At 41.7% G+C, this 26,560-nt stretch overlaps 2 protein-coding genes across 4 annotated transcripts in view; both read right to left on the bottom strand.

Moving 5' to 3' along the window:
- Positions 1-5,131, bottom strand: part of IL18R1 (interleukin 18 receptor 1) — a 37,059-nt gene extending 31,928 nt beyond the window's left edge. For all 3 annotated transcript variants that reach the window (XM_045885262.3, XM_064572655.1, XM_064572656.1), the window contains exon 1: positions 4,356-5,131. The gene's annotated coding sequence lies outside the window, so the exon portion shown is untranslated. The remainder of the gene's footprint in view (positions 1-4,355) is intronic.
- Positions 5,132-5,854: 723 nt separating this feature from the next.
- The window catches only part of IL1RL1 (interleukin 1 receptor like 1), a 37,503-nt gene continuing 16,797 nt past the window's right edge, over positions 5,855-26,560 (bottom strand). The window contains exons 4-12 of the mRNA XM_045885261.3: positions 25,803-26,013; positions 24,385-24,559; positions 24,130-24,292; positions 21,727-21,798; positions 20,154-20,295; positions 19,915-20,054; positions 15,109-15,255; positions 13,974-14,141; positions 5,855-11,456 (exon numbers count right to left, since the gene is read on the bottom strand). Of these exons, the coding sequence (XP_045741217.1) occupies positions 11,071-11,456; positions 13,974-14,141; positions 15,109-15,255; positions 19,915-20,054; positions 20,154-20,295; positions 21,727-21,798; positions 24,130-24,292; positions 24,385-24,559; positions 25,803-26,013 (1,604 nt within the window). The 3' untranslated portion in view covers positions 5,855-11,070. The remainder of the gene's footprint in view (positions 11,457-13,973; positions 14,142-15,108; positions 15,256-19,914; positions 20,055-20,153; positions 20,296-21,726; positions 21,799-24,129; positions 24,293-24,384; positions 24,560-25,802; positions 26,014-26,560) is intronic.

The following is a 26,560-nucleotide window of genomic DNA, read 5'->3' as shown; positions in this document are numbered from 1 at the left end:
GATTTCTAAAGTATTAAATGCCCAATATAGGACATTATAAAATGAAGATTGAAAAGAAAAAAATGATCTCAATATGCATAATACTTTAACATGTTTCCTTGTACTTTTTCTTCATGATTTTCAAATAATTAAAATCTTCAAAAATGTTCACATCCTGCATTTTCCACTTAATCAATGAGCACTTTCCTGAGTCACAAAGATCTCTTTGTTAATATCATCTTAACTGCTCTATATATCCCTCGATATGGGTCTATTACAATCTATAAGATATATTTTATCACAAAATAACCCCACGACTATCTTCTTGTGTTAGGTGGTACAGATTAGTTTTTGGATCACGGCCTCTGGTGCCAGACTGGCTGGATTTGAATCCTCATCTTACTCTTTACCAGCTGAATAATTCTGGGCAATTCACTTACCCTCCCTGCTCTTCAGTTTCTTTATCCAGGAAAGAGAGTAACAACACTACCTCCCAGAAGTGATGTGAAGGTTTTGTGAGTTTCTATTGCAAAGTATCCAGTGCATAGAAGTATCACTTCAATGTTAGTTATTTATCTACCTTTCTCATTATTTTCTTGGTGTTCCGACAATGGCAAGAATACATTTTAAACATGATTAACATATACTATCAAACCGCATTCCAGAAATGTAATAATTCATACTCCTCAGCTGTGCAAGATAATATCCATCTACCACACCCACATAAGCATTAGGCGTTCAAATTCTTTAAATGTAATTCGCTCTTCAAATTGGTAATGGTGTCTCATGCCTTTTTTAAACCTGCATTTTTACTGGTATAAATAAGGCAGAATATTAAGCATGTAGTTTTTAGCTATTTTATTCCCGTCTGTATGAACTATCTTTTTATGCCTTTGGGTCCAGTTCTTAGATATTTTAATGTTTTTTTTTTTCAATTTGTTGAGTTTACCTTCAAATTCCTCTTTTGCTGTTTTCACATATGGGAGACGTTATAGTTATGCAGTCAAGCCTACCGTGCTTTTCCTTTGTGATTTTTCCATTACTTTTACATGTTGAACATTCCTTCCCCCTCAGGGGTCAGATATATACTCAAGGTATACTTTCTTCATTTTTATGGCCTAGGGTTGTTTTTTTTTTTACATTAAAATTGCCTTTATCCATTAACAATTAATTTTCTTGCTTGGTATGAAGATAGGTCTAACTCACCTTATTTTTCTCAAAGAGCAGCTAATTACTTCTCTATAATTAAAGAGTCCTGCTTTTCCTTTCAGTGTGCTGATAGCATAGTTACCACGTACGGGCCCTCTGCAAGCGCTCTGCGGAAATCTAACAGCAGGACCCCTTGGACGCAAATGCACGCACGCCTGTGTGTGTCCGCGTGCACGTGTGTGCACGCGGACACACACACACACACACACACACACACCACTCTCTCCTCTTCCACTGTGCTTTGTTTTTCCATTCATAGCACTTATCCCTAACTGATATACGTTGTTTTATGTTTATTATTTGCTGAATTGATGAATTCATTCAATTCATTAAATAGATACAGTTTGGTGTCTTAGTCGATCGTCTGATCCACTGTAACATCCACATAATCTTACCTCTGAAGTGCTCATGACATCTTGGAAAATATGTTTTAACAACTGATGTGAAGTCTAGGGCACTCATTCTCCCCTGGAGCTTAAATAATAATAATAATAATAATAATGCCTGGGTCCCCAGCCAGACACCTGAGGTACCGCCTGGACATTCTGATTGCTACAAATCTCCCAGGTGATTCTAATATGCAACCAAGGTAGGGAGACACTAATCTAGGGGACTTATTTGTATACCTAAAAGTAAATTTAATATATCATAAGTATATATATTTAACAAGTTACTATTTAAGAGCTATTAAGTATCTGTAGATACATACGCATGTATATATGTAAATATGTATGTGCGTGCACACACATACACACACATACAAAGAACACTCACAAACTTCCCCTAAATCACCAAGTGGCATGATGTTTTCTCTAAATGAAAAAGGTTCTCTTCTAAAAATTGTGTGACCTGGGGTGCTGGTCAGATACAAGCCAACCGTTCTCTCTGACCCCCGAGGTGGGACAGTCCAGGCCCCTGCAGACTGTCTGAATGCTCATCTCCTGAGCCCCTGGTCCGCCCACCTGCCCTGTTTACAGACCACACCCTGAGCAAAGTGACCATCCTCTTAAAAAAAAAAAAGTAATTCACAGAGACCCATAGTTGTGAGGCTACTTCAAAGTCCTTTCTGCTAAGGCAGCTGGGACCAGACCAGGTGAACCAGTCCGGATTGTTGAGAGTGACACTGACTGACACATGAATCAATGTAGATTGCCTCAGTGTAAGTCACTCTTACCAGCAAAACACAATCGAGCACCTCCTAAGATAAACTGCCTTGATGAAAATCTTAACACCAGTGATTTTTAAAATAATTCCCTCTCTACAGTGTTCGATGCCTGTTTCACTCACCAACTGAGATGATAAAACTACCAATGCAAAGAGGAAAAAATGATCTTGGACACAAAACACACATCAGGGGCGTGCACACACACACACACGCTTCCGCTCTTAAGGAAAGCAGAATTTACGCTGAATTAGGTTTTTCATCTGCAAGGCCAGGAACATCATTCTGACTTCAGAGTCCTGTCACACAGATATGTGTTGGTACCTTGATGCCTCCCCCACCTCCTCCTGTGCATGTGCTAGTCTTGCTCCCCAAACCTTCTCGCTTCTAACTGCGGGGTCCCTGCAGTCCTTAGAGCCTGGCTGTATGGTTCCCTTCTCAAGGAAACATTCTGACTGCCAGTGCCCCGAACAGCCTTTGTCCACACCTGTGCCACACTGCATTCCCATTATTCCTGGATCCATCCCCACTCCCTGGGAGCTCCCTGAGGGCAGGGACCCTGTCTTCCCAGACCACTTGTTCATAGCCTGTGTGTGTGTTTTTATGCTGGGGGGGGGGGGGGCGGGGAGCAGTTGCCTTGTCCCAGAACCTGCGCACACCCAGAGTCTCCCAAATTTACACCCCCCAAGCCATTCAAGGCCCTCAGGTTGAGAAGTGTGCCCCAGATCCCAGCACTGCATAGCACCAAATGAGTGTTTGCTGAGGTTACCAAGAAGAGAACAAGGGAAGAGGGTGAAATTAATACCATAACCTCAGGTGTCTAGACCTGACTGGGATCACCCAGTCATTAGTTTGTCTCATAACTGCAATGCAACTTGCTTGGGGTTCTAACTCCTGGAAGCACCTGGAATTAAAAGCAAAGGTTTTGGAATCAGAGAAATTTTGGTGTGAATCTGTGATCTATTAGTAAGCTGGATGCCCTTGGATAAATTCCTAAACATCTCTGTGCTTTGATTCTCCTCCCTTTATTAAGCATAATGATAATGCCTACTTCATTTGGCCTACAGGAAGATTAAGTGAAAATAATGCATCTAAAAGTTTTCTACACCATGTCAGACAAGTGCTTAATTAGTAAAAACTACCAATTATTTTAGCTGTTCTCACTTTTTCAGAAAAAAAGAAATACTGGCAAGTTTTAGCCTCTGAAATTATACTATCAGGGAAAGTCAATGATGTTGGCTCACCAATTATTCATGTGTGTGTGTGCGTGCGTGCACATATATGTGTGTATATATACAGACACATGAACATATATATATATACACACTCAATATTGAAAACTAGATATACACAGATGTATATACATATCTGCATGTATACGTACACATACGCAGTCCCTATTTCTGATGGCTCCAGTTACGATTTTTTGATGGATGGTGCAAAAGAGATACACATTCAAGTGGAAACCATACTTTGGATTTTGAATTTGGATTTTTTCCCAGGCTAGTGATATGCCCTATGATCCCCACTAGCCGCAACTCCCGGTCTGCCTGAAGATCATGACGGTGAACAACAGATACGCTTACAACCATTCTGTACCCATGCAACCATTCTGTTTCTCCCTTTCAGTTTATTATTCCATCAATTAAACGAGATACTCAACAGTTTATTATGAATTAGGCGTCGTGTTAAAGGATTTTGCCCAACTGTAGTTTAATGTAAGTGTTCTGAGCACCTTCAAGGTAGGCTGGGCTAAGCTATGATGTTCAGGAGGTTAGGTGTATTAAATGCACGTTCCAGTAGTGACTATTTTCAACTTAGGTTGGGTTTTTCAGAACTACCCCCATCATAAGTGGAGGAAGATTTGTGCACATAAGGGCACACATTCTTAACCGATCTTGTTTTCAGAACCCCTGCGCAGAGGCCGGGTTGCCCCTGGCCCGGCGGCTGGCGGCAGAGGGCAGTGGGGAGGGGGTGCGGCTGGCAGCAGGGCGCCGCTCCTTACCTTCAGAGGGGAGTCCCCCGAGGCTGGGCGGGGGCAGCAGTCCCTCCTCCACTCTGGTCGCGACGACGGAGGTAGGAGTTCCAAAAGCAGGTGAGAAACAGCAATCCGCTGCCTCCCTAGCACTGGGAAACACGAAAGGAACGAGAGGAGCCGCAAGTGTGAATAAAGAGGGAAGGCAACTAGAGAAGGTTGGGGAAAGAGAGAGAGAGAGAGAGAAAAGGAACAGAGAGTAAGTAGAAAGAAAAGGCGTCTGGCAGCCGCGGAGGCTGTGGGGGCGCACGCAGCTCCGTGTCCGCAGTGCTAGGAGGGGCGCTGCTCCGTCCCGCGGACCGTCCCGGGTCTGGGATGCTCCAATCAGAGATGCTCCTGTCGGGGTTTTCTCCCAGGGAGGGGCTGGGGGCCGGGAACCCCCCCAAGTTTGCGGTGTTCCTCGGTGGGGAGTACGCCCGGTTTCGGGCCCTTTGGCTCCGGGGTGCTCCTGGTCTGGGGCGCCCCTCGCAGAGTGCCAGGGATATGGACTCCTCCACCTGGGCGCCCGCCTCTGAGTTCCGGGAGCCGCTCGATCGCGGGCGCGAAGGCACGCAGCTGGAAAATCCGGCGCCTCGCCCTTGCGCAGAGGTCGACTGTGGTCCCAGCCGCGAGCCGCGAGTTTCGGGAGCCCCTGGGCGGTGGGCGGTGTCCAAGGGACCTGCCGGGCCCCGGGCGCTCGGTGCTGCTCCTTGCGCACCCTACAGGCCCGCCGAGAGGTTTGCACTAGAGTTAGGTGGGGAGGGAATCAGCCTCCACTGGGCAGAGGGGCACTGTCTTTGGTTAAGGGGAAGGAGCCGGGGAGGGCTGCAGACAGGAAAGAGGCCAAGGAAGAGCCCCAAAGACAGAGGACGGTTCCCTGAGGTCATCCAAAGCGAGGAGGACGCCATTCTCTGAGGCACTCAAGTCTCAGATCTGTGCTGAGGCCTTCTGCTTAGGTTGGGGGTGGGGGGGCGGTTCTTTCTTGGGAAGTAATAGAGAGGGGGCAGAGGTGTTGAATTGAGATTTTAAATTGTTTAGAAGAAAAGGAGGGCAAAGAGAACATGTGTTTCAAAGTTTTTATAATGTGGTAGAACTCAGGATACATTTTTAGACTGGTCTGTAGTAGGATCTTTCCAACAAGAGTGAAGAATGAAACCCATGACAGGGAGAGGGTTTAATGAGACTGATTTTCATCCTTTTTATTCAGTCAAAATAGTTCATCATATAATAAAAGAGAAAGATCATACAATTATCTCAATAACACAATAAGAACAAGCATTTGACAAAATTCAATACCCTTTCTTCATTGATAACACTAGGAATACTGAAAATAGAAAGGAACGTTCCTAATCTAATAAAGAACATCTATAAGAAGCCTGCAGGTAACGTCATCATTAATAGTGAAACACTTTGCTTTTTTCTAAGATGGGAAACAAGATAAGGATGTTGTCTCTCACCGGGGACAATCGTTTTTGTAATAAGTAAAGAAATAAAAATAGAAGGCATACAGATTGGAATGGAAGAGATACAACTACAGGTTCTGACAGAGGGCATAATTTTATGTAGATCGCCCTTCGAAATTTACAAAAGAGCTGCTGGAAGTCATAAGTGAGTTTAGCATGATCCTGGAATAAAAAGTCAATCTACAAAAATCAATTATAATTCCATATACTAGCAATGGAAATTTGAAAAATGAAATTTCTTAAAAATACCATTTACAATACCATAAAAATTCAAATACTGAAGTATAAATCCCTTGAAACATGTGCAAGATGTCTACCATGAAATCTACAAAATACTGCCAAGAGAAATGAAAAGACATAAAAAGGGAGGGATATACCATGTTTATGGATTGGAAGATTCATTGTTAAGATATCTATTCTGCACAAACTGTGGAGTTTATAGTCTATACATTTTAGGCCCTATAGGTTATAGAGTCTATATTTCTCATGCAATCCAAATCCCAGGAGGAATTTTCAAAAAAAATTGAGAAGTTGTTTCTAAAATTTATGTGAAAATGCAAATGACCTAGAATAGTTAGAACAATCTTGGGAAAAAAGAACAAAGTTAGAGGACTTATGCCAACTTATTGAGTAAGGCAATACTAATCTTGACAGTGTGATATTTGCATGAGCATATAAATGGAAAATAATGGAAAGTAGAGTAATAGACACATATATAGCCTATTGATTTTTGACCAGGCACCATGTCAATTCAATAAAGAAAGAGAAGTCTTTCACAAGTGTTGTGGAGTAACTGGCATCTCTATGGGAAAAAAAAAAAAAATGAAGGTTGACACTTACCTAATCCTATATGCAAATATCATAGATCTACCCCACCATAGACCTAAATATAAAATCTGGAACCATGAATATTTCATAAAGATACATGGGAGAATATCTCCAGAACTTGAAGTTAAAAAAAAAAAAAAAAAACTTAGATAAGACACAGAAAACGCTAACCATATAAGGAAAACTGATCAATTTAGTGTTATCAAAATTAAAAACATCTGCTAATACCATTAAAAAAATGAAGAGGTAAGAAGGTAAACCTGGAAAAATTGTCACCTTACATCTATCTGAAAAGGAATTTGTATCCAGAATATATAAAAAATTTCCATACATCAACAACATGAGAAACAACACAATTTTAAAATGTGTAGAAGATTTTACTTTCACTGAGTGATACATGAATCTTCCTGGTGAATAAGAGCATGAAAAAGTTTCAACATCATTAATCATCAGACAACTGCAAATTAAAACCACAATGAGATTCTTTTAACACCCACTGAAATAACTAAAATTCAAAGAAACCTGCAGTACCAATCATTGGTGAGGAGTTGGAACAAGAGCGGTCTCGTACATGACTGGAGAAAAAGTAAAATGGTACAATTAGTTTGCCAATTTGACAATTTCCTAAAAGGGACCACTCCTCGGTATCAAGCCAAGAGAAATAAGAGCACATGTCCACAAGAATGTTCACAGTCTCCATATTCACGATAGGTACCACGTGAAACAACCCATACGTCCATCACCAGGGAGAGGTTAAACTGTGTACAGCCACACAATGGGATACAACTCGGTAACACAGAGGAACAAAGTATGGACACATGCAAAACATGGATGCATCTCCAAAACGTTATGTTGTGTGGAAGGAGGGAGTCCCAGTGCTCCCTGTCTGACTTTATTGGTAGAAATTTCAAGATCTCACAAAATTAATCCATGGAGATAGAAATCAGAACATTGTTTGCCTCTGAGGAAGGAGAGGGATTGGCTGGGAAATGGCAGGATGGAACTTTCCCGGGGGGTGATGGAAATATTTCCGTTTTTTTTTTAAGATTTATTATTTATCCCTCTATTTTAGAGAGAGAGAGGGCATGAGTAGGGAGAGGGGGAGAGGGGGAGAATCTCAAGCAGACTCCCCACTGACTGGGGAGCCGACATTGGGGCTCGATCTCATGACCCAGGAGGTCATGACCTGAGCCAAAATCAAGACTCAGATGCTTAACTGACTGAGCCACCCAGGCTCCCCTGATGGAAATATTTCTACTGGGATGGCAACTACATGGGTATGTGTTATTGTCAAGACTCGTCAAACTTAGGATCTACATTTTATCGCATGCAAATTTGACTAGAGTAAAGGCAATTCCTTGTGTTTTTATAATTCACCAGAATTTTTACCAGGGTCCTATGGTAGACACCCCATTGGTTTTGGCTGAGTGCATTCTATTCATGCTACCTTGTGTGGTAGGTGAAGCATCTGTTACGCTCACTGCACAGATGAAGAAACCGGGAGAGCTCGGTGGTGCCAGAGAAGCCAGACTTCTGGCGGTTCTGCAGCCTCTCTGTGAGCATGCACTTGGAATCAGCCTCCTGGAGCTGAGAAAGCCCTCAGAGCTCTTCTCCTCCATCCTCCCATGTTTTAGTTGCAGAAACTGAAGCTCAGGTAACTTGGGAGGTGATGTGTAGGTTTGGGAAAAGAAGTGCTGGAGAAGAGAGCTCAGCAATGTCCGAGTTTGCCCTGGGGCCAGCTCTGTCTGGGTTCTGTGAAGTGTTTCACTCATCCCTCTGGGTTTCCTCAGTGGATTCAAACCCCATAAGGTCAATAAGGAGTGTGCCTGATTCCCCTGTGTACCCCTCCACAGCCTTTCTTCTCCCTGCCCTTCTCAAGGAGATATTCAGCTCATGTTCAAAAAATGCAAGCGCTAAATATTTGCAAAGCAGCTTACAATATAGACAGTTAAAATATATTTAAAAATAAAATATGTCAAAAACAGGGAGGAGATTATTAGAACTTCCTTGTTATATCCTACATACTTGCTGGAGAAAAAGCCCAAATTTGGCTCTATGCGTTCAAGTAGCTAAAGTAAAGAGGAAAATAAAATCAGTTCCAAAATTCTCTATGTCCACAGATCAAAAAAAGGTCTGTAAGTCTTGGTGGGTGGGGAAGCAGGATTAAAGGCACATCTCTTCCTGATGGTATTACTCACAGTCACACAGCTGGTTGATAGCAGAGGATGGCTTGTTGATTCCAAATTATGTGATGTTAACTAATCAACTAGAGGGCATCCTTCCCACAGGCTAATTGTTTTAGTAGTTCAATAAAATCAAATATCACCATATAAAAGCACAATAACCAACCAGAGTAGGGGAACCAGATTTAGCAAATAAAAATAGAAGAGCCCCAGCTAAATTTGAATTTCAGATCAATTTCAGATGAAATTTCATTCTTTGAATTCAACTGATGTCTTGTATTTTATCTGGCAACCTTAATCTGAGGAGTATAGATTTAGATTATACCGTATATAGAGGGATGGGTAACTACAGATCCTCTAGGCAACCTAACAGAAATTTCTTTTCAGGCATTGAATGACAGTTCAAAATTACACTCCTTGCCGAGGGTCTGGTGTGTAGTTTTCTTTTGCAGTTAAATCCCAAATCATAGGGGCGCCTGGGTGGCTCAGTAGGTTAAATGTCTGCCTTTGGCTCAGGTCATGATCCCAGGGTCCTGGGATAGAGGTCCCATGTCTGGCTCCCTGCTCATCAGGGAGCCTGCTTCTCCCTCTCCCTCTGCCATTCCCCCTGCTTGTGCTTCCTCTCTCTCTCTCTCTGTCAAATAAATAAATAAAATCTTAAAAAAAAAAAAAAAAAAAAGAAACCCAAATCATACACTTTTTAAAGTAGCTCAGCTGAGGGTAGGATCTCCATCCACTTGTAAAATCTGAACTCTGACAGGACTCCCAGGCCGAGAAGACACTGCTGAGTTCTGGATCCACAGTGGGACTCTGTGGCCCCTGAGGGCATTTGAACTCCTTTAGGGAATTAATGGGAGTGGCCTTGACCGTGCAGCTTACCTTCACTTTTGCCAAATGGTTCTGCCAAAATGCCCTACTGATTTCATGGAAATGTCACAACAAACCAATTCCTCAAATTAAAAAAAAAAAAAAAAAACGTATAATTGGGAAATCTAAGATATACTGACATGGTCATTGAAGAATTACTTATAATGATGGCCGTTTAAATTCAACACAACTCAGATATACAACGATAACTAATGAGGCACATCAGCTGTGGCACAACCATGAAATAGAATTCTATGAATATTTAAAATGTTAAAATTTAAGTGACACATCGGGCGCCTGGGTGGCTCAGTTGGTTAAGCGACTGCCTTCGGCTCAGGTCATGATCCTGGAGTCCCTGGATCGAGTCCCGCATCGGGCTCCCTGCTCGGCAGGGGGTCTGCTTCTCCCTCTGACCCTCCTCCCTCTCATGCTCTCTGTCTCTCATTCTCTCTCTCTCAAATAAATAAATAAAATCTTTAAAAAAAAAAAAAAAAAAAAAAAAAAAAAAATTTAAGTGACACATCAAATGTTTTTATCATGATCGAAAACAGAAAAAAATGTAAAACTACATGTTGTGTGAGCTCAGCTACATAAATGGTATGTTTCAGCACAAATTCAAATTTTTTTCAAATACAAATTTACCACGTTTAAAAGTCATTATCTTAGGATGATGGATTTATCGATAATTTTTGCTGTTTTCTTCTTTCATATTTTCTGTTCTTCTGTAACTTTTAGAGTGAGAAAAACATATTTCTAAAGAGAATGAACATCTCTGTAAGAAATTTTAGAACCGCAAAAACTTGATTATAATGGTAACCGGGTAAGTCCCTCCAATAACATCAACAACATTGGGATGATAAAACCTAGCATCCAGTCAAATAAAATGTAATAAATTCTGGTCTGTTGGGAACGAGATGCACTGCTAATATTCTGCTTGTGGGAATCTGAGTGTTCTTCAAGGTTACATGAAAATTTAGCTCTAACACTTCCAGTTTGAAGTTCCAAAGTTCCACATGTAGAATATTGACAAGGGATCAAGAGCAGGAGAACAGGAAAGAGAGAGAAAGAGGAAAAAAGCGTAATGAAAAGATCCTAGGCCACATGGAGAAAAACCAGCAAAAGGAGAACAGGAAGGAAAAGTGGGGTGAAGAGAGGGGAATGGAGGATAAAAATTTCTGGACATTTTGCATCCCCCCAGAATCAGGAAAATGGAAGTAAAGTTGCTAGATGAAACTGGAGGCCTGCACACTCGACATCCCCACTCCTCATGGCTCTGCTCTGGTGTCCTGTCCAGTGGCTTCATCCAGAGAGGAAGAGTTCAGGTCAATGGAAATCGGGTGCATTATCAGCATATCAAAGCAGACCTTACTGCCCCTGGGCACTCAGGGAAGCCAAACTGGTTGTCTTCCCTGGTGGTTTGTATGGCACAGGCATGTGGTACCTCACGTGTTTCCAGAATTTGGAATTCAGGGACTGTTTGTTGGCCACGTGGTCTTCCCTCCACTTGATGGTACCTTGCACTTCCACGAGATGCTTGAGGGAATCTTGAAGCTCCCCAAACTGCAGTCCACCGGGCTTGCTCAGAGGCTCCAATTCTATAAGAATCACCTTGGAGTCATTCTGGAGGAGGGCGCTGTGCAAGGCGATCTCCTGCTCGTAAGCAAACTCCCTGCTTTGCACCATCTCAGGAGTCAGGATAAAAATCTGCCGCCGACTCTTTCGTATGTTGCTTTCCACTGCAGTGGCTGCATCTGGAAATAAAAGACAAGGATCACATTTCCTGTTGCTGCATTTTTAAGTCTAATGCTTTGATCATAAATGTTCTGAACTTAAAAAACAAAACAAAACATTATGGTTTCAATCCGGCAGGACATTCTGACACTGATCAGTTCTTTATTCAGGAAAGGGGGAATGGGCTTGGATGGACAACCTGTTATGTTCGACTTACCCCTCTTGCTGTGAGCACATCAGTCCCAAGCCCCTCTTCCTTCCCAGGTAGATCAGTCCTAACTAAAACAGAGTCCTTGGAGTTAAATGGCAGCTACGTAGAGATATTTAGTGGGAGAATTAAAATTCAAGTTCATTAGCTACATATTATCTTCTTAGAATATTAGCTTATGTGTTTTACGAGAGCTTAGTACTTTCATTCTTAGGAACCCTTGCTCCTCTGAACTGATTAAAGTCTCTAAGGGTGTCCTGGAGTCATGTCATTCCCCAATATCTCTATTTGAGAAGCTGATTTGATCCAGACTAGAAAAATCTTAAGGAAGACCAGATCCCCTTATCAAGTTAGAGTTTATATAGCATCAACTCCATAGTGATGGCAGGTAACTTCTGGGCAGACTTAGAAAGAATGTGTAAAATATTCAGCTCTCACAGCGAGGAGGGAACAGAGACAACAAAGAAACGCAACCACGAATGAAACCACTCCAGATAATCTCAGAGGGTGGCAGCTGAAAGACTGCCAAACCCTGTAGTGTGAACTAGGGAAATAAATGTCGAATAGTGCCAGGTAGAGACCTCAGGATCCTAACAGAAAACTTGACACACTCAAAAGGACTGACTTAAGAGAGGTTAATGAAAGGACAATTTATAAAAGATGTGGGTAGAGCCAAGGGAAATCAGTGAGAGGTGCCTCAGGACCCCAGCAGGGGAAATAACAGGGAGGCATTACCTTCCTCTAGGTGTGAAGGGGAGGAAACAGTTATGGAAGCTAATGAATATAAAGGCAGCTAAAGAAGCCCGTGTTCCAGGAAAGAAGAGCCCAGCTACCCTGGCAACCTCACGGGATGCCTGCCTCTGAACTCCTGCCAGTGCTTCCATCGGCCAAACCCAGCAGGGGCGTGATGGATTCCATAATGACCAGCCCCCCAGGGCCACTGGATGGAGCGGGGTGCAGAGTGGATTTGAAGGAGCAAACTTCCGGATGGTAACTAGCATGGGAAGAAATACACTGATGCAGTCAGTCATGAACTCTTCCGAAGGGACGAATGAAGTTGGATGTTGTTTTGTTAGATCTGATCTTACTTTGGTTAAAGTAAGGTCAGAGGACATCCTTGAGGGAGGGGAAGTGGGAACGTTCCCCAGTGAAAAACAGCACAATGCAAGCCACGCAAGCTTGGGCCTCAGCGAGCTGGCATTCACGTTGGGCTGGAGGGAGGTAGAACTAGAAATGAGGGCGATGGACCTGAGACAAAAGTGATGAAGCGTTTGCAGCCAGACAAAAGTGATGAAGCGTTTGCAGCCAGACGTGGCAGACATCGCAAACAGCTGGGGTCCCTCCAGCTTCCTGAGCAGTTGTGTAACATGAAAAGAGCATTTGAGCACCGGTACTCATTTCTCTCTCCTGGAATGAGTAGCCAGAGGGAGACCTGGAGGAGAAAGAAAGCCTCTAGAGAAAACTTGGATTCCGTTTTCCTGAATTGTTCATTTTACAAGTCTCCCCTGCCATTGTGGGATGATTAACATTGCCCAAATATTCCAGGACAAACCAGATTCACCTGCTGTGTGTTCCTTTAAATCTATAGATGCTTGAATCCCTCTTTGCAGTGGAAATGCCAGTTTAAATTCACAGTCTACTAAGCATTAACTTTAGTGGACTTACCCTCATGATGCTCCTGCTTCACTCACATTCCAAACACTTCCTGCTCTCTGAGGAATTCGAGAAGAGCTATAAGGACGGCTCATGGGTACTTGACATAAATATAGAGGGAGGAGGAGAACAGCTACTGAGAGTCCAGAATTGTGACAAACGGTCAAAGGTACATGAAATCGACTAGGAATACTAAGAAACAGAAGACAGCTCTAGTGGTTGTTGTGAGAATATACATTTGCAATGTTTCTCCAATACAAGGAAAATCATAAAGACTCTCTGAATCCTTGCAAATATTTTAGCCAATGCCTCTGGATATTAGAACAAAATTCTTTGTTTTTTGAGTCTTCTTTTGGCTCATCTAGAGAGAATTAAGATATATGTCATTTATCCTAGTGGTGGACATGGGAAGTCAAATAGGGCAGTGCCTTGCTCAATCCACCTAGCTGTGTCTTCACATCACTGATACTCTTGTGAAGACCTCATGATCAGGTTGGCCACGGGAGCAAGAGGAACAAGAATAAATATCTCCTTCTTCTGGAGAAATATTTAAAAACTCTGGTCTTAAGACCTGGAATAATGATTGTCCTATCCCCAACATAGGGATAAGACCACCTATCTCTTGGCCTTCTGATAAATGTGAATTTCTGTCCTTGATGTATGTTGATGGCTTTACCTTCTCCAGGTAGCAGATCTCTCCCATAAATGCATAAGTTATAGCCACATTTATTTTCAAGAACATCAGGCAGAATCTGGTGAACAAAGTGCCCCACGGCATTGGCCCTCTCGGGACTATTTTTATAGTTCCGTGGATAGATGACATAAGCATCATAGATCTTTCCATCTGAAAATGAGGTCAAGAAGTACAGCTTTATTACTTGGCTCTGAAAATTCCCATTTGACTCTTCCTAGACATTCTTCACTGAATTTTATTGTTGTTGGTGCATGTATCCTATCTCCCAAAATATTCTAAAATCCAGAGATGGTGACAACAATCTACCACTACCAGATATTATCATAAAATCAATCTTAATCCCAAATTTCCCCCCTTTACTGCCTCAGACTGAATGGTAGAGAATAGGCAAGAGCCAGTCCAGTTTAGCACAGACCATATTGTCAAATTTAATTTACAATTTATTGGTAAATATTTATTGTCATGGATAAGGAGTCTTCTGTTGTTTGGAGTAGATCTCAATTTTAGCTATTGTTTTCCCCTAACCTAGGAAGTGAAAATGCGAAAGGAGAATCAAATCATTAGCCCTAGTTGATTGGACCATATGGAAAATGTAAAGTATATCTGCCTCCAAAGGAAAGAATGTTGTCTGATTTAGCAGGCATAAATGTATTCTTTCATGTGTATACTCATGCACATAGGTAGGACTCTTTATGGAGTGGGCTTTCTGGTAAAATACACCTGCATTCTGATGGCCCTTTCTAAGCTGTTCACATCTGGAAAGCAGGAACACTTTTGTTAATGTTTTGAATTCCATAAATTTTTACCAATGCACATTTTCCAAAATGTTTAAACTTTTCTGGGCTTGGGCTGATTCTGTTCTTGATTTAGTAGGAATAGCAAGCCTATTGGGGAAGAAATTTGAGCTGTTGAGATGAATCTCAGAACCATAAGGAGCAACAAAAAAGGCTAGAGAACGGCCTCAAAGTGGACTGAAAAACAAAAAGATCTGCCCACAATATGTTAGCAAGCAAAATCTGGGTTTAGTAGCTTAGCTATTAAGAGATCAATAGACAAGTAACCAACAGCCATTATGGATCCTTTTCTTTTGAAGAAAAAGGTGAAATTTGCCACTTACCATTCCTAGTTTTGTAAGGTCTAGCTATCTCCCTCCAGAGCAGAATAACCTCAATCCAGAACACTTTCAGCGTTATCACCATGACATTGATTAGCATTAACAAGGTGCTAAATCCCGCCAGTATGTAGTAGGTGCTTTGCTGGTCATCTATTCAAAAGATAAGGGGAAGACAAAAATGATCACTATTATTACTAGAACAAGGTAAAATAAACAAATGCATGTCTGCTGACCTCCACTGGGAGTACAAGAGACTCATACAAGAGATGCCTACCTGGGATTTTCATGGCTGCTTTGAGAATCACTAAGTGAACATTTGTTGAGCGTCTACTCTGGGTAAGGCAGCAGGCTAGGCATTGTAGGGGATTCTCAAAGCATAAAAGGTGTCGAGGCAAATGTAAACTTCACTAAGATAGGAGGTAAACATGTAATTTGAGCTGGCAGAGGCTTTTAGGAGTGCTCCCTCCATGCTAGGCTGGGCAGTGGAGCCTTCCTGCAGGAGGAGGGAAGTATTATAGAACCGCAAAACAAGGAAAATGTACTCCTGGCAAGAGGGGCCGCTGTGAGCCCGAGGGCAGAGATGTGGTGTGTTCTCTGAGGAATTAGAGTAATCTAGTGTGTGGAATTAGTGGAAGACACAATAAGAAATGTGGGTCAGGGTTAGGTTCTGACCAGACTTGAGGCTCCCGTTAAGGCATTTTCCCTTTATTTGGGAAGGTTATGGGAGCCACTGAGAAGTGTTGAGTGGGGTGTTAACAATGAAAGGGGTTGACAAGCAAGATTAATCTGAAGGTAGGGGAAGATTTGTCTCTGTGAGAAGAGACATAATTACTTAGAGGAAAATGGACAGGAAGTTTCTGCAATACTTGTGGTGAAAGATAAGGAGGGTTCAGACTCATGTAATAACGAGAAAGGAACGGATACACCTGGTGTTGGGGCATTAAGGAGAACAAATCAAAAGGTCTTGGGGTCTTACTGCATTGGAAAGCAGGGAAGAGACAGGGGCCGTGTAAGTCTCTAAAGCATAATTGATGGAGAAGTCAGATTACTGTGGTCCTAGGTTCTAAACACACCCCTTACTCTTCTCGTCACTGAACTGTGTCCCATACTCACTGTTGCACAAAGTGCATACACGAGATGGTTCCCAATTTCAAGGACTTGTAACAGATATGTACAAATTGAATACAAGAGTTGTACTCATTAATGGTATTTTTGGCTGTCTTAAGTTTACTTCTCTCTTTAGAATTAACTATCCTCTTACAAGTAGTTCCACTTAAAGATGACCATGAGAAGAATCTCAAAGGAGATTTGTCTCTTATAGCGTTCTCCCTGCATTTTTTGTCTGAAGTCTCAAAGCAAGGGGGTCCCAGTCTTTCCATAGAAAATCATTCATCCATATTCACAGATTCCTCCCATAGCTCATCAGCATCCTGAGTATCCAGCCCTGTGAATCAAGAATGGCCAAGGCGAAGAGATTCAAAACCAGGGGGCGATGGAGGAGGCCTGTTACTGGAAATTGGCAGAGAGCTTACTATCTGCACTGTCATCAGTTTAAATGATAAATACTCCCTAAGGAAAGCATTTCAACAGGATTTGCCTCCAGGTCACTCTCTCTAAAAGTCTTATCTGGGGGCGCCTGGGTGGTTCAGGTGGTTAAGCGTCTGCCTTTGGCTCAGGTCATGATTCCAGGGTCCTGGGATCGAGGCCCACATCAGGCTCCCTGCTCCACGGGAGGCCTGCTTCTCCCTCTCCCTCTACTGTTCCCCCTGCTTGTGCTCTCTCGCCCTCTCTGTCAAATAAATAAATAAAACCTTTTAAAAAAAGAAAAGAAAAGTCCTATCTGGATACCCTCTGGGAACCCAAATTTCTGGGGGTGACCGTGGTGAAGTAACTGCGCATATGGCTGGCTGCCTCCGCTGGGAGGAAAGAAGTTAATCCAAGACAGTAAAGAAAGTTGAAGTTCAATATCTTTCTGTTCATGACTTTACATCTGTATAAATAACTCTGTATGTTATTGTAACTAAATGTAACTAAACATTAAATACTTTCCGAAAGTGTTTATAAACAGGAAAACACTGCCTAAGTTTGAGTCCTGGCTCTAACTCTAATTTGGTAAGTTCTTCAACCTCCTCTTGCTTCAGTTTCCTCATCTGCAAAACTGGATGTTAGTAACAGTCTCTTCCTCGTGGGATATTGATCAAATAAATAAGAAATGAAATGGAAAATATTTAGACAGGTCCAAAGGAAACAATGAATAAATGTGTACTACTGTTATTATGAGTGTCAAATATTTATTTAATCACGGGAACATAAGCTTTTAAAGTTCTTGTTGTTGAAATTCGAGATAATGTAATTTATTTTGTGATGAGAAATAAAGGAATTAACTGTGACAATTAAACTGCTGTAGCAATAGTTTTTGTTTAATGTACGCAGTTGTCAAAACAGAGTGTAACCATGTTATTTGAAGAAAACCAGGGGAAGGGTAGCACATACAAATAAACTAGAAGGAAAAAAGTCACGAAGTACATGTAACATGAAAACAACTCCAATACACAGGTCATCAGAGAACATTCATAAAGTGACAACGTAAGCAAGGCATGGGGACATCAAGGCAATGGCAGCTCTGGCGCGGGGGCGGGGGGAGGCGAGGGGCGGGGCACAGCTTCCCTCTCCTTGGGGATCCACTGTGCCAGCCAGCCCCACCAGACTGCCGTGATATTACATTATGATGTGGTCCATATGTCCTGGGGCGACTCCGTTATTACTAGTAGAAACCTGGCAACACATGGAACTCGATAGCACTCAATGTCATGATTCTGTTTGATAAAAACTTATAAATGAGTGGTTTAAGTCTAAATTAAAGGAAAAATTCCAAGCACCACCTCAGGCAGAGACTTAACATGAACACATCAAATTGGTGGTCTGCTTATCTATCACCCCCAATTTTTTTTTCATCACATTGTACCTCTGGGTGTTTATCCAAATCAATCTGGCTATATCCCACTTAGGGGTATAAACTGAGGGCTTAACTCTCCCTTTGGCTACGTGACAAACACATTAAATAATTTCCACGTAGTTGTGCATGGAGTGACAAGTGTAAAAATACCATATTTTTCTCCCCACCCATTTATACTGGATTCAGTGCTTCATCTAACAAACAAGATGTCTTTGCCTGGAAATGCAAACAGGGGAGGAAGTTGACAGGTGCTCAGGAAGGAAATGGTTGTAAAACTATTTTTGTTGACATCATTGCATGCAATGACATACCAAGGGAGTGGGAGGAAGAAGCAGTCTTCCCCCCCAGAGGAGAAATATGTCATCACTGACATTGGTTAGTGATGTCTGGGTAAGGTGATGATTAAAAGCACAATGACTTTGGGGTGCCCAGGTGGCTCAGTCAGTTAAGCATCTGCCTTCGGCTCAGGTCATGATCCCAGGATCCTGGAGTTGAACCAAGGGCCCTGGGGTCAAGCCCTGCATCAAGCCCCGTGTTGGGCTCCCTGCTTAGCAGGGGAGTCTGTTTCTCCCTCTCTCTCTGCCCCTTCCCCCACTCATGCTCTCTCTCTCGCTCTCTCACTCACTCTCTCTCTCAAATAAATAAATAAAATCTTTTTTAAAAAAGCACAATGACTTAGATGGTCTTATTGCTGTTTCAGATTCTTTACAATGTGTCTTCTTATTACCTGTACCCAAGACAGATCATTCTCTCCACCTTGCTTCCATATGCTGCTGATTATTTGTGAAAGAGAATGTTACATTTTAAAAGATGATATATAGTGTCTGAACGTGATCTACTGAAGAGTAGTCAGTTTCCTATTTTTGTTATAATTATATTTTATTGCATCAAATTATAATGAAGTCATTAAAGGCATGCTAGATTCAGATAAAACTAACCAATTTGGCCTTTCCAAGTTACTGGGAAGGTTATCCACCCTAACAAACATAAATGTAAACCGTTGCTTTGTTGAATAATTAGGCCTTATAGCTAGAGCAATGGAAATGTACAAAAATCATTTTCCTTGATAACTTTGGTATGCGTTCATTTATTCATTCAACAAATTGTTATTGAGTGCAGGCTAGGTACCAGGCACTGCACTACAGACGGAGGCCACGAAGATGGATGAGACGCCATTCATGCCCTCATGGAGCTTAGAGTCACGTTCAGCAGACTCTCACATAGATTTTTGTAAGTGTGATGAGTGTAGAGATAGAGACAGGGCCCTACAGGAACACCGGGAAGGAATATAGACTCCAAACTGGTGGCCAAGGAAGTCTCCTCACAAAAGGTGGTACCTGAATTGCATGTTGAATAACAGATGTAGTAAAGAAATGAGCTGAACTACCAGACTTCCCGTGAGTTTTACCTACATTTAGATTGGTAGTTACCAGAGATAGGGGTGGGGGTGGGAGAAATGGGTGAACAGGTTGTGTTTTCTTTTTTTAGTTTAAATACATTGAATCTTTAAAAAGACAGAAAAAGAAAGCCATGCAGCCAAACAATGTATTTGGTGAAATAAATGATGGTTCCTATGTATAATGGGATACTGTGAAGCCAGGAGAGGAGAAGGGGTGGGAGAAGGGAGACGAGTGAGGGGAGGAAGAAGGGGAAAGTAAAGCTGTAGAGAAGCAACTAGGGAAACCACACTACAAATGGTCAGTGTTCTTAAGAGGAGAAGCACATGTTACGAGATGGGCCACTTCCATGGCCTTGAGAGCCACACTCCAACACCTTGGTCTCTAAGAAAATGATTTCAGCTTACAGTTGATGCAGCTAACTCGGGTGACCAAAGTCTCAGGAGCACTCCTTACTTGGACTTCTCCTCTTCAGTCTTATGGTGTGCCGTATCGAACCATGCAAACTCTGAGCCAGACATTCATACTTCAGGGACAAATGCTCCTCTCGCACATCATCTATTCTTAAAATGGTGTTCTGACAAGTCAGCTCACTGCTAAAATTAAAAAGGGGACATGTTACTTTCAATGCTTACTTTGCTGTTGCGAATTGTGCGGGAGGAAAAGGGAATGCTTTAACCTCCATATAAAAATACCTTTGATTTTTCTCCTGGTCCTCTTGAATTCTTGCTTCACCAAAGTTCTGAACTGTGGTTCCGTTCACCTTCCACCGGACGCCAGCCATGAACCGAGAGCCTTTCCCAAAACAAGCAGAGCAGAGTATGTTTGCTGGTTTTCCTAGGTGAGAAGTGAAGAAATTCACCGGTAAAATTCAGTTCTGCCAATAGTAGTGCGTTCAATGTGAAAAAAATCATTGAACATCTGGTGTGTGCCGGGAACTGATTCCATTCCCCTCCCTTATCGTTAGCACCTCCCTCTCTGTCCCAGGCCCTCGCCTTGCCTCCACCCCCTTCGTTCAGTTTGGAGGAAGCTCTGCTCCCACTTGCCTCTCATCTGCTGCGTAAACTAAGGAGCTAAATAACTCTGGCTTCATCAATCCCAGATTATAAGGTAGGGCTTCTTTTTAATCTAAATTGGAATTTCTTTGTAACTTCTTTCTTCCACATCTTCCTCCTTTTACTGAGTCCTCTTCATCTTTCTGGAAGCCCCTTGGTTGGTAAAACTGTGTTTTGCTGGACCCGGCTACAGTCCCAGTATTGAATCATTCAAGAGCACTCTCCATTATTACAACTCCTTTTACTTGAGGCTTCCTCGGCCCTGAGCTGAAAGCATGGGGGCTGCCCTCATGCCTGGGGACGTGCATTTAGCCATCGCTTACTGAGCCCTTGGTTCCTGGGTCCAGAAGTATGCAGAGGGGTGAGGAATGCAGAGTGTCTCAGAAGGTGACAATAGCACACTCAAATGATGAAAATACAAGGTATTCTAGTCTTCTATAGAAAAGCTGACAAGTGACTTGGGAATACAGAGGGAGAAGTCATTCTAGGGAGCAGGACTGCCATGCCGTACGCGACAATGGTTTCCTTGGACCTGATCGGATGGAGGTTCTGGGGGCAGGCAAGGAGGGTGGCACTGGGGAGTGGTGTTGGAGCTCACTGTTGAGAGATGAGAAGGAGGAACAACATGGACAAAAGCAAGAAAGAATGTGGAAATGCTGCCTTAATCAGTGTAACAACTGTGACGGGGTCAGCGCTGTGGGGACACGGGGCAGGTGGGGTTAACAGCTGCGGATGAGCCAGGATGTAGTGAGAACCAGTTCGTGAAGGGACTTATCTTATAGGCCAAGAGCTTGGAGCTGTATCTCATTTCTGGTGGGGAACCAGAGAACACAGAGATGAGCAGAGTCGGAAAGCCTGGGTTCTTATCCTTCTATCATAGATTATTCACACCCCTTGGCATGTCATTGATCCTACCTGAGCCTAAATATCCACAAGCATAAATTGGGAACAATGTCTACCTCCTGGAGAGAAGTAAGGATGAAGTAAAATGTACGTGTGAAAGCACCATGAGTTACAAGTACAATACAGATGTAATCGCTAGGGATTCCTAATATTAGCAAGTGCCCAGGTGAATATTTCCACACATCACATTTCATTTAATCCCCAAGATCCATCGTGTTAACTGCCTGACCCATGCTTGGGGAATTCAGATCAAGAGTCATATGGAAGGATTCTCCAGGTAACACGTAGAGCATTCTTAAAGTTTTCTTACCGATTTCCACTTCTTTTGTTTCATTTTGCGGAGGGGCTATAATTACTGGAAACCAAGAAAAGCTTTCCTCCTCTTAAATCAAAGACAAAGAGAATATAAATATTAAGATAGCATTGGATGGTGATCATTATAAAGCTCGTGTTTTCATATTTCTATCCTATTTCATGGCAATGTTTCTCAAATTTTTCTGACAATGACACACAGCAACAAATACATGCACGCACACACACATACACACAAACGAAAAAGAAAATATTCAAGTAATACTTTCCCTTACTACCTATGATACTCTTTCATATTTCCTATTCTCTTTTATATCATTAAAACAAATGTTAATCCAACACATTAAATAAATTACATGGCCTGGCAATTGCTAGAAAACCACAGTTCTACAGAATAAGCACAGCACTACAGGAAGGAAGATTTCAACAGTCCCATGAAACAACAGCATATATAAGGTACTTAACAAATGCTTGTTGAATGAAAAAAAAAAAGCCCTATGACCATGATAAACACATAGGCCCACACTTCCGCTCACAGAGTTTCACCATTGTGGAAATTCTGTGGCACTGATGCCTAGAGACAGTGAAGAGGGTTTTCTGGAGGACTGCTGCATTTCTACACCCCTTGATTCTCATTTATTTCAGAATAGTGTGATGCTAAGGAAACCCTGACTCCTTATAGATTTGATACCCTTGGTGGTGAGGTATTTCACCACCAATAGGTTTTATAGACTTTAACATTTGAAAAACACTCTTTAGAATCAAATTATCTACTTGAGGTCACTGATAATGTAGAAGGTATTGCAAGCCAGAATTGTGTGAAAGGTGAAATGGAATGGTGTCACTTACGTCAAGAGGTTTTGAAATGGAGCCAGGAGGCCATTAAGGAGATGGGCCCCATGTCCTCACTGGTAGAACCATGAACTTTTGAACTAGTGAGACTATAAATATTCCAAGAATGAGCCCAAACATCTGCAACTTGGTACAATAAGAGACTTGCTTGTGATAGCCTTAGTCACCAATTATATTAAATGAAGGTTAGCTTTCTACTGCTAATACCCATTAGAATTATTTGTAAACGATGTCTACATGCATTCCCTCTTTGCTTTAAAATCCCCTGACTTTTGCTCCCTAGTGGGACACTAGTTGGGTTGCTACCCAAATCTGTGTACCCCAAATTGCAATTATTTGATCCCAAATAAACAGTCTTGCGTACTTATTGCCTCCTGATAACTTTGGGTTGACGATTAAAAACCACCCAACAATATCTATCTATCCCTTTATAGAACTTCTCACTAAATTTCTAATCCAGTTAGTTATATTAGAGATTAAATAGATTTTTTTCTACTTACAGAACTTCTGACAACAAATTGGGAGAAGGAAAGTTAATCTGGCTCGGCGAATACTTATGTTGCCATCCAAAAAAAAGTTTATTAAGTTAGGATTCAGATCATGCCATCTTTGAAAAGTTTAAGTCATAGAGGAGAGAACAGATTTGGCTTTAGATTAGTAGTGTAAACTCCCTCTAAAATTCCTGAGATCTAGATAGCACATTTAGAAAAGCTCTTTGCTCTGTTGCAGAGAATGTGCAAGATGAGATGAAGCTGGAGGACATCTCAGGGAGGACCATGAAGCATAATCGTGCTCCTGATCCCCGGTTTTACTTTTCAGGGTTTCAGTTACCTACGGTCAACCTCAGTCCGAAAAGATTACATTGGAAATTCCAGAAATAAACAACTCATAAATTTTGAATTGCTCACTGTTCTGAGTATCATGATAAAATTTCACAGTGCCCCACTCCGTCCCAACCAGGAAATGAATCGTCCCTCTGTCCAGCAGATCCATACTCTATCTGCCACATGCCCTTTAGCCACTTAATAGATTATCTTGGTTATGAGCAGACTGTCACGGTATCCCGCTGCTTGTGTTCAGGTAACACTTATTTTACTTAATAGTGCCCCCAAAGCACAAGAGTAATGATGCAGGCAATGCAGAAAAGCCAGAGAGAGGCCATTGAGCACTTCCTTGAGGTGAAAAGGTAAAAGCTCTCGACTTAGTAAGGAAAGACAAAAACATCATATGCTGATTTGCTAAGATCTATGGTAACTTTTATTACAGTATTTTGTTGTAATCATTCTGTTTTATAATTAGTTATTGTTCCTAATCTCTTACCGTGTCCAATTTATCAATTAAACCTTATCATAGGTATGTATGGGTAGGAAAAAACATAGTATATATAAGGTCAGTACTATCCCCTATTTCAGGCATCCACTGGGAGTTTGGGAATATATCCCCTGCAAATAAGGGGGTCTGCAGTCTAGGAAAATCAACAAGAAGGGCACAATTCCTCCCACATTATTTTTTTTTCAAATATTGTATTTTGTTAAATTCAGTAGCTTACCTTTCATGACGAATGATCTGGTTGCCGTCACGCTGTAATTGAGTCCATTTTCATTGTGCATAAATTTGCATGTATAATAACCTGCGTCCTTGCTAGATGCATTGTCAATCAGCACAAAGGTCTTGTGTATGTGATACCTTGGCCCATGAAGAACTGTACAATTCTGCAATGAAAAATTCCATTCCATTTTCAGCAACTCTTTACTTGCACCTGTTTTGTGTAATTTTCATTCATTTCCCCCAAATGTCCTTTTACCTTAAACCACTCAACAGGTGCTGTCCAATTGTAGAGGTCAATTGTAGGACAATATATTTTGGAATTTTTTTCTGATCCACATGTTGTTGAATATATCAGATGATCTGGAATATTGCATTCTGGTTGTTTTTTATATATGGTGACGTTTACATATCCAATCTTATTGAAGGTAGGACTATTAAAATAAGTCAAACGATTTAAAAAGTTACTCAGGATTATGAAATGAAATGACTTCATCCAATTCTAAGCTTTTACTTAATATTGCTTTTTTTTTTTTCTTCAAACAACTGATGTACAGGGACTGTTTTCTTATTTAAAAACATCTATAGGGGCGCCTGGGTGGCTCAGTTGTTAAGCGTCTGCCTTCGGCTCAGGTCATGATCCCGGGGTCCTGGGATTGAGCCCCGCATCAGGCTCCCTGCTCAGCGGGAAGCCTGCTTCTCCCTCTCCCACTCCCCCTGCTTGTGTTCCCTCTCTTGCTGTGTCTCTCTCTGCCAAATAAATAAATAAATAAATAAACATCTATAAAAATCTAGAGTTATAAATACTTTTTGTGTTGCGTTTGAAATAAAACATAACTCCTGTGGTAGCCCTGAAAATGACTCCCTCGCCATTTCTTTATACACTAGATCTCCTTTTCATGCCAAGGATATTACAAAGATAAGTGGTATTTATTGAGAGCTTTCTATGTACCATTCATGGTGCTAACATTTCATTATTTTATTCTCATAAGGATGCTTTGAAGTAGGCTATATTATCATATGTATTTTAGATAAGGGCAGAGAGGGACAGAGAAGTCACTTGTTGGCATCACACAGCCAACTAGTGACAGAACATGAATTTGAAACTAAAGCTGGTCTGACCTCAGAACCTAGGCACCTAACTATACACATCCTGCATTTTGATGTAGTTCATCTGACATATTGTATGTACCAAATACAGGCACAAAATCAAAACATTTAACAATATATATGTAGGGTAAGTAATTTGCAGGCACACAATCTTATACAACCCTCTTCAGCTTACCTCTCAGGTTTAAGGCACTGGTGAGAGCCCTTTTGCACCCACCATAGGCCTCCTTGATGCCCAACATCTAGATTACTGGGTCTTTTTGCTGGTTTGTTCTTACTTCCAGCCAAAGTGAGTGATTGTTCTCAGTTCTCTTGGTCACTAGGAAATCTAGGTCTTTTCCTAATTGGACTACAAATTAATTCTTGCTATTCTACCTCTAAGTAGTTCATAATCACCCAACCCCAACCTGTTGGTGTTCCTAGAAGTACTCTTCTATTCAAACCACTTTATAAATTCAGCTGTCCCACAAAGGTCTAGAAAGGAAAGGAAAGGAAGGACAGCTCACACCATTAATTATCAAAGAAAAGGGAACAAGCTGAAGATTATGGTGGCTGCCTGGTTAATACCTTCTGATAATGCAAGTATAAATTCCAGAATCATTGACTTTGGAAGGGAGAAACTTAAGACGTTCCCCCGAGGCCAATACACGATTTCTTTTCTGGGTGGTTATACTTTTGTTGGGTTTTGAGTAATACCAATCCACAGGGTATTGAGACTTTCCTTGCCTAGGACATCTCACAATTAAAGCCTCATTTTCCAGGCCCCAGGATGATTTGCCTGCAGATACAAAAAACAAACAAACAAACAAAGCATAAATGGGATCCTGAAATGATCATAGAACAGCATTATAATTCTTATATTCTATCCTTCTAGGATTAAATATAGAAAGGACCATTTTTGTGACACTTTCATTGAGAAAGAATAGTAAATGATGGGGCGCCTGGGTGGCTCAGTCGTTAAGCATCTGCCTTCAGCTCAGGTCATGATCTCAGGGTCCTGGGATCGAGTCCCGCATCGGGCTCCCTGCTCCTTGGGAGCCTGCTTCTCCCTCTGCCTCTCTCTCTCTCTCTCTGTCTCTAATGAATAAATAAATAAAATCTTAAAAAAAAAAGAATAGTAAATGATGAAGATCTTCTATGAAATGTTCTACTGGGTACCACAGATTAGTGCATCAACTTGGAGCTAACCCTCCGACATTGCTCTAGTGAGAAAGCAGCCACATCTCTCTCTCTTCTACATGCAGGCAGCAGGTTAAATTTTGATGTATTTAAATAGGTAAAACTAAAATTATGATATATTTGTTGTGAAGAATCTGTCCTGAGAG

This window comes from Mirounga angustirostris, unplaced genomic scaffold (genome assembly GCF_029215605.1).
Source record: "Mirounga angustirostris isolate CCGP_5_RB_7025 unplaced genomic scaffold, mMirAng1.0.hap1 SCAF_10, whole genome shotgun sequence".
In the NCBI taxonomy this organism is placed as follows: Eukaryota; Metazoa; Chordata; class Mammalia; order Carnivora; family Phocidae; genus Mirounga; species Mirounga angustirostris.
This window is presented reverse-complemented; position numbering and strand designations above follow the sequence as displayed.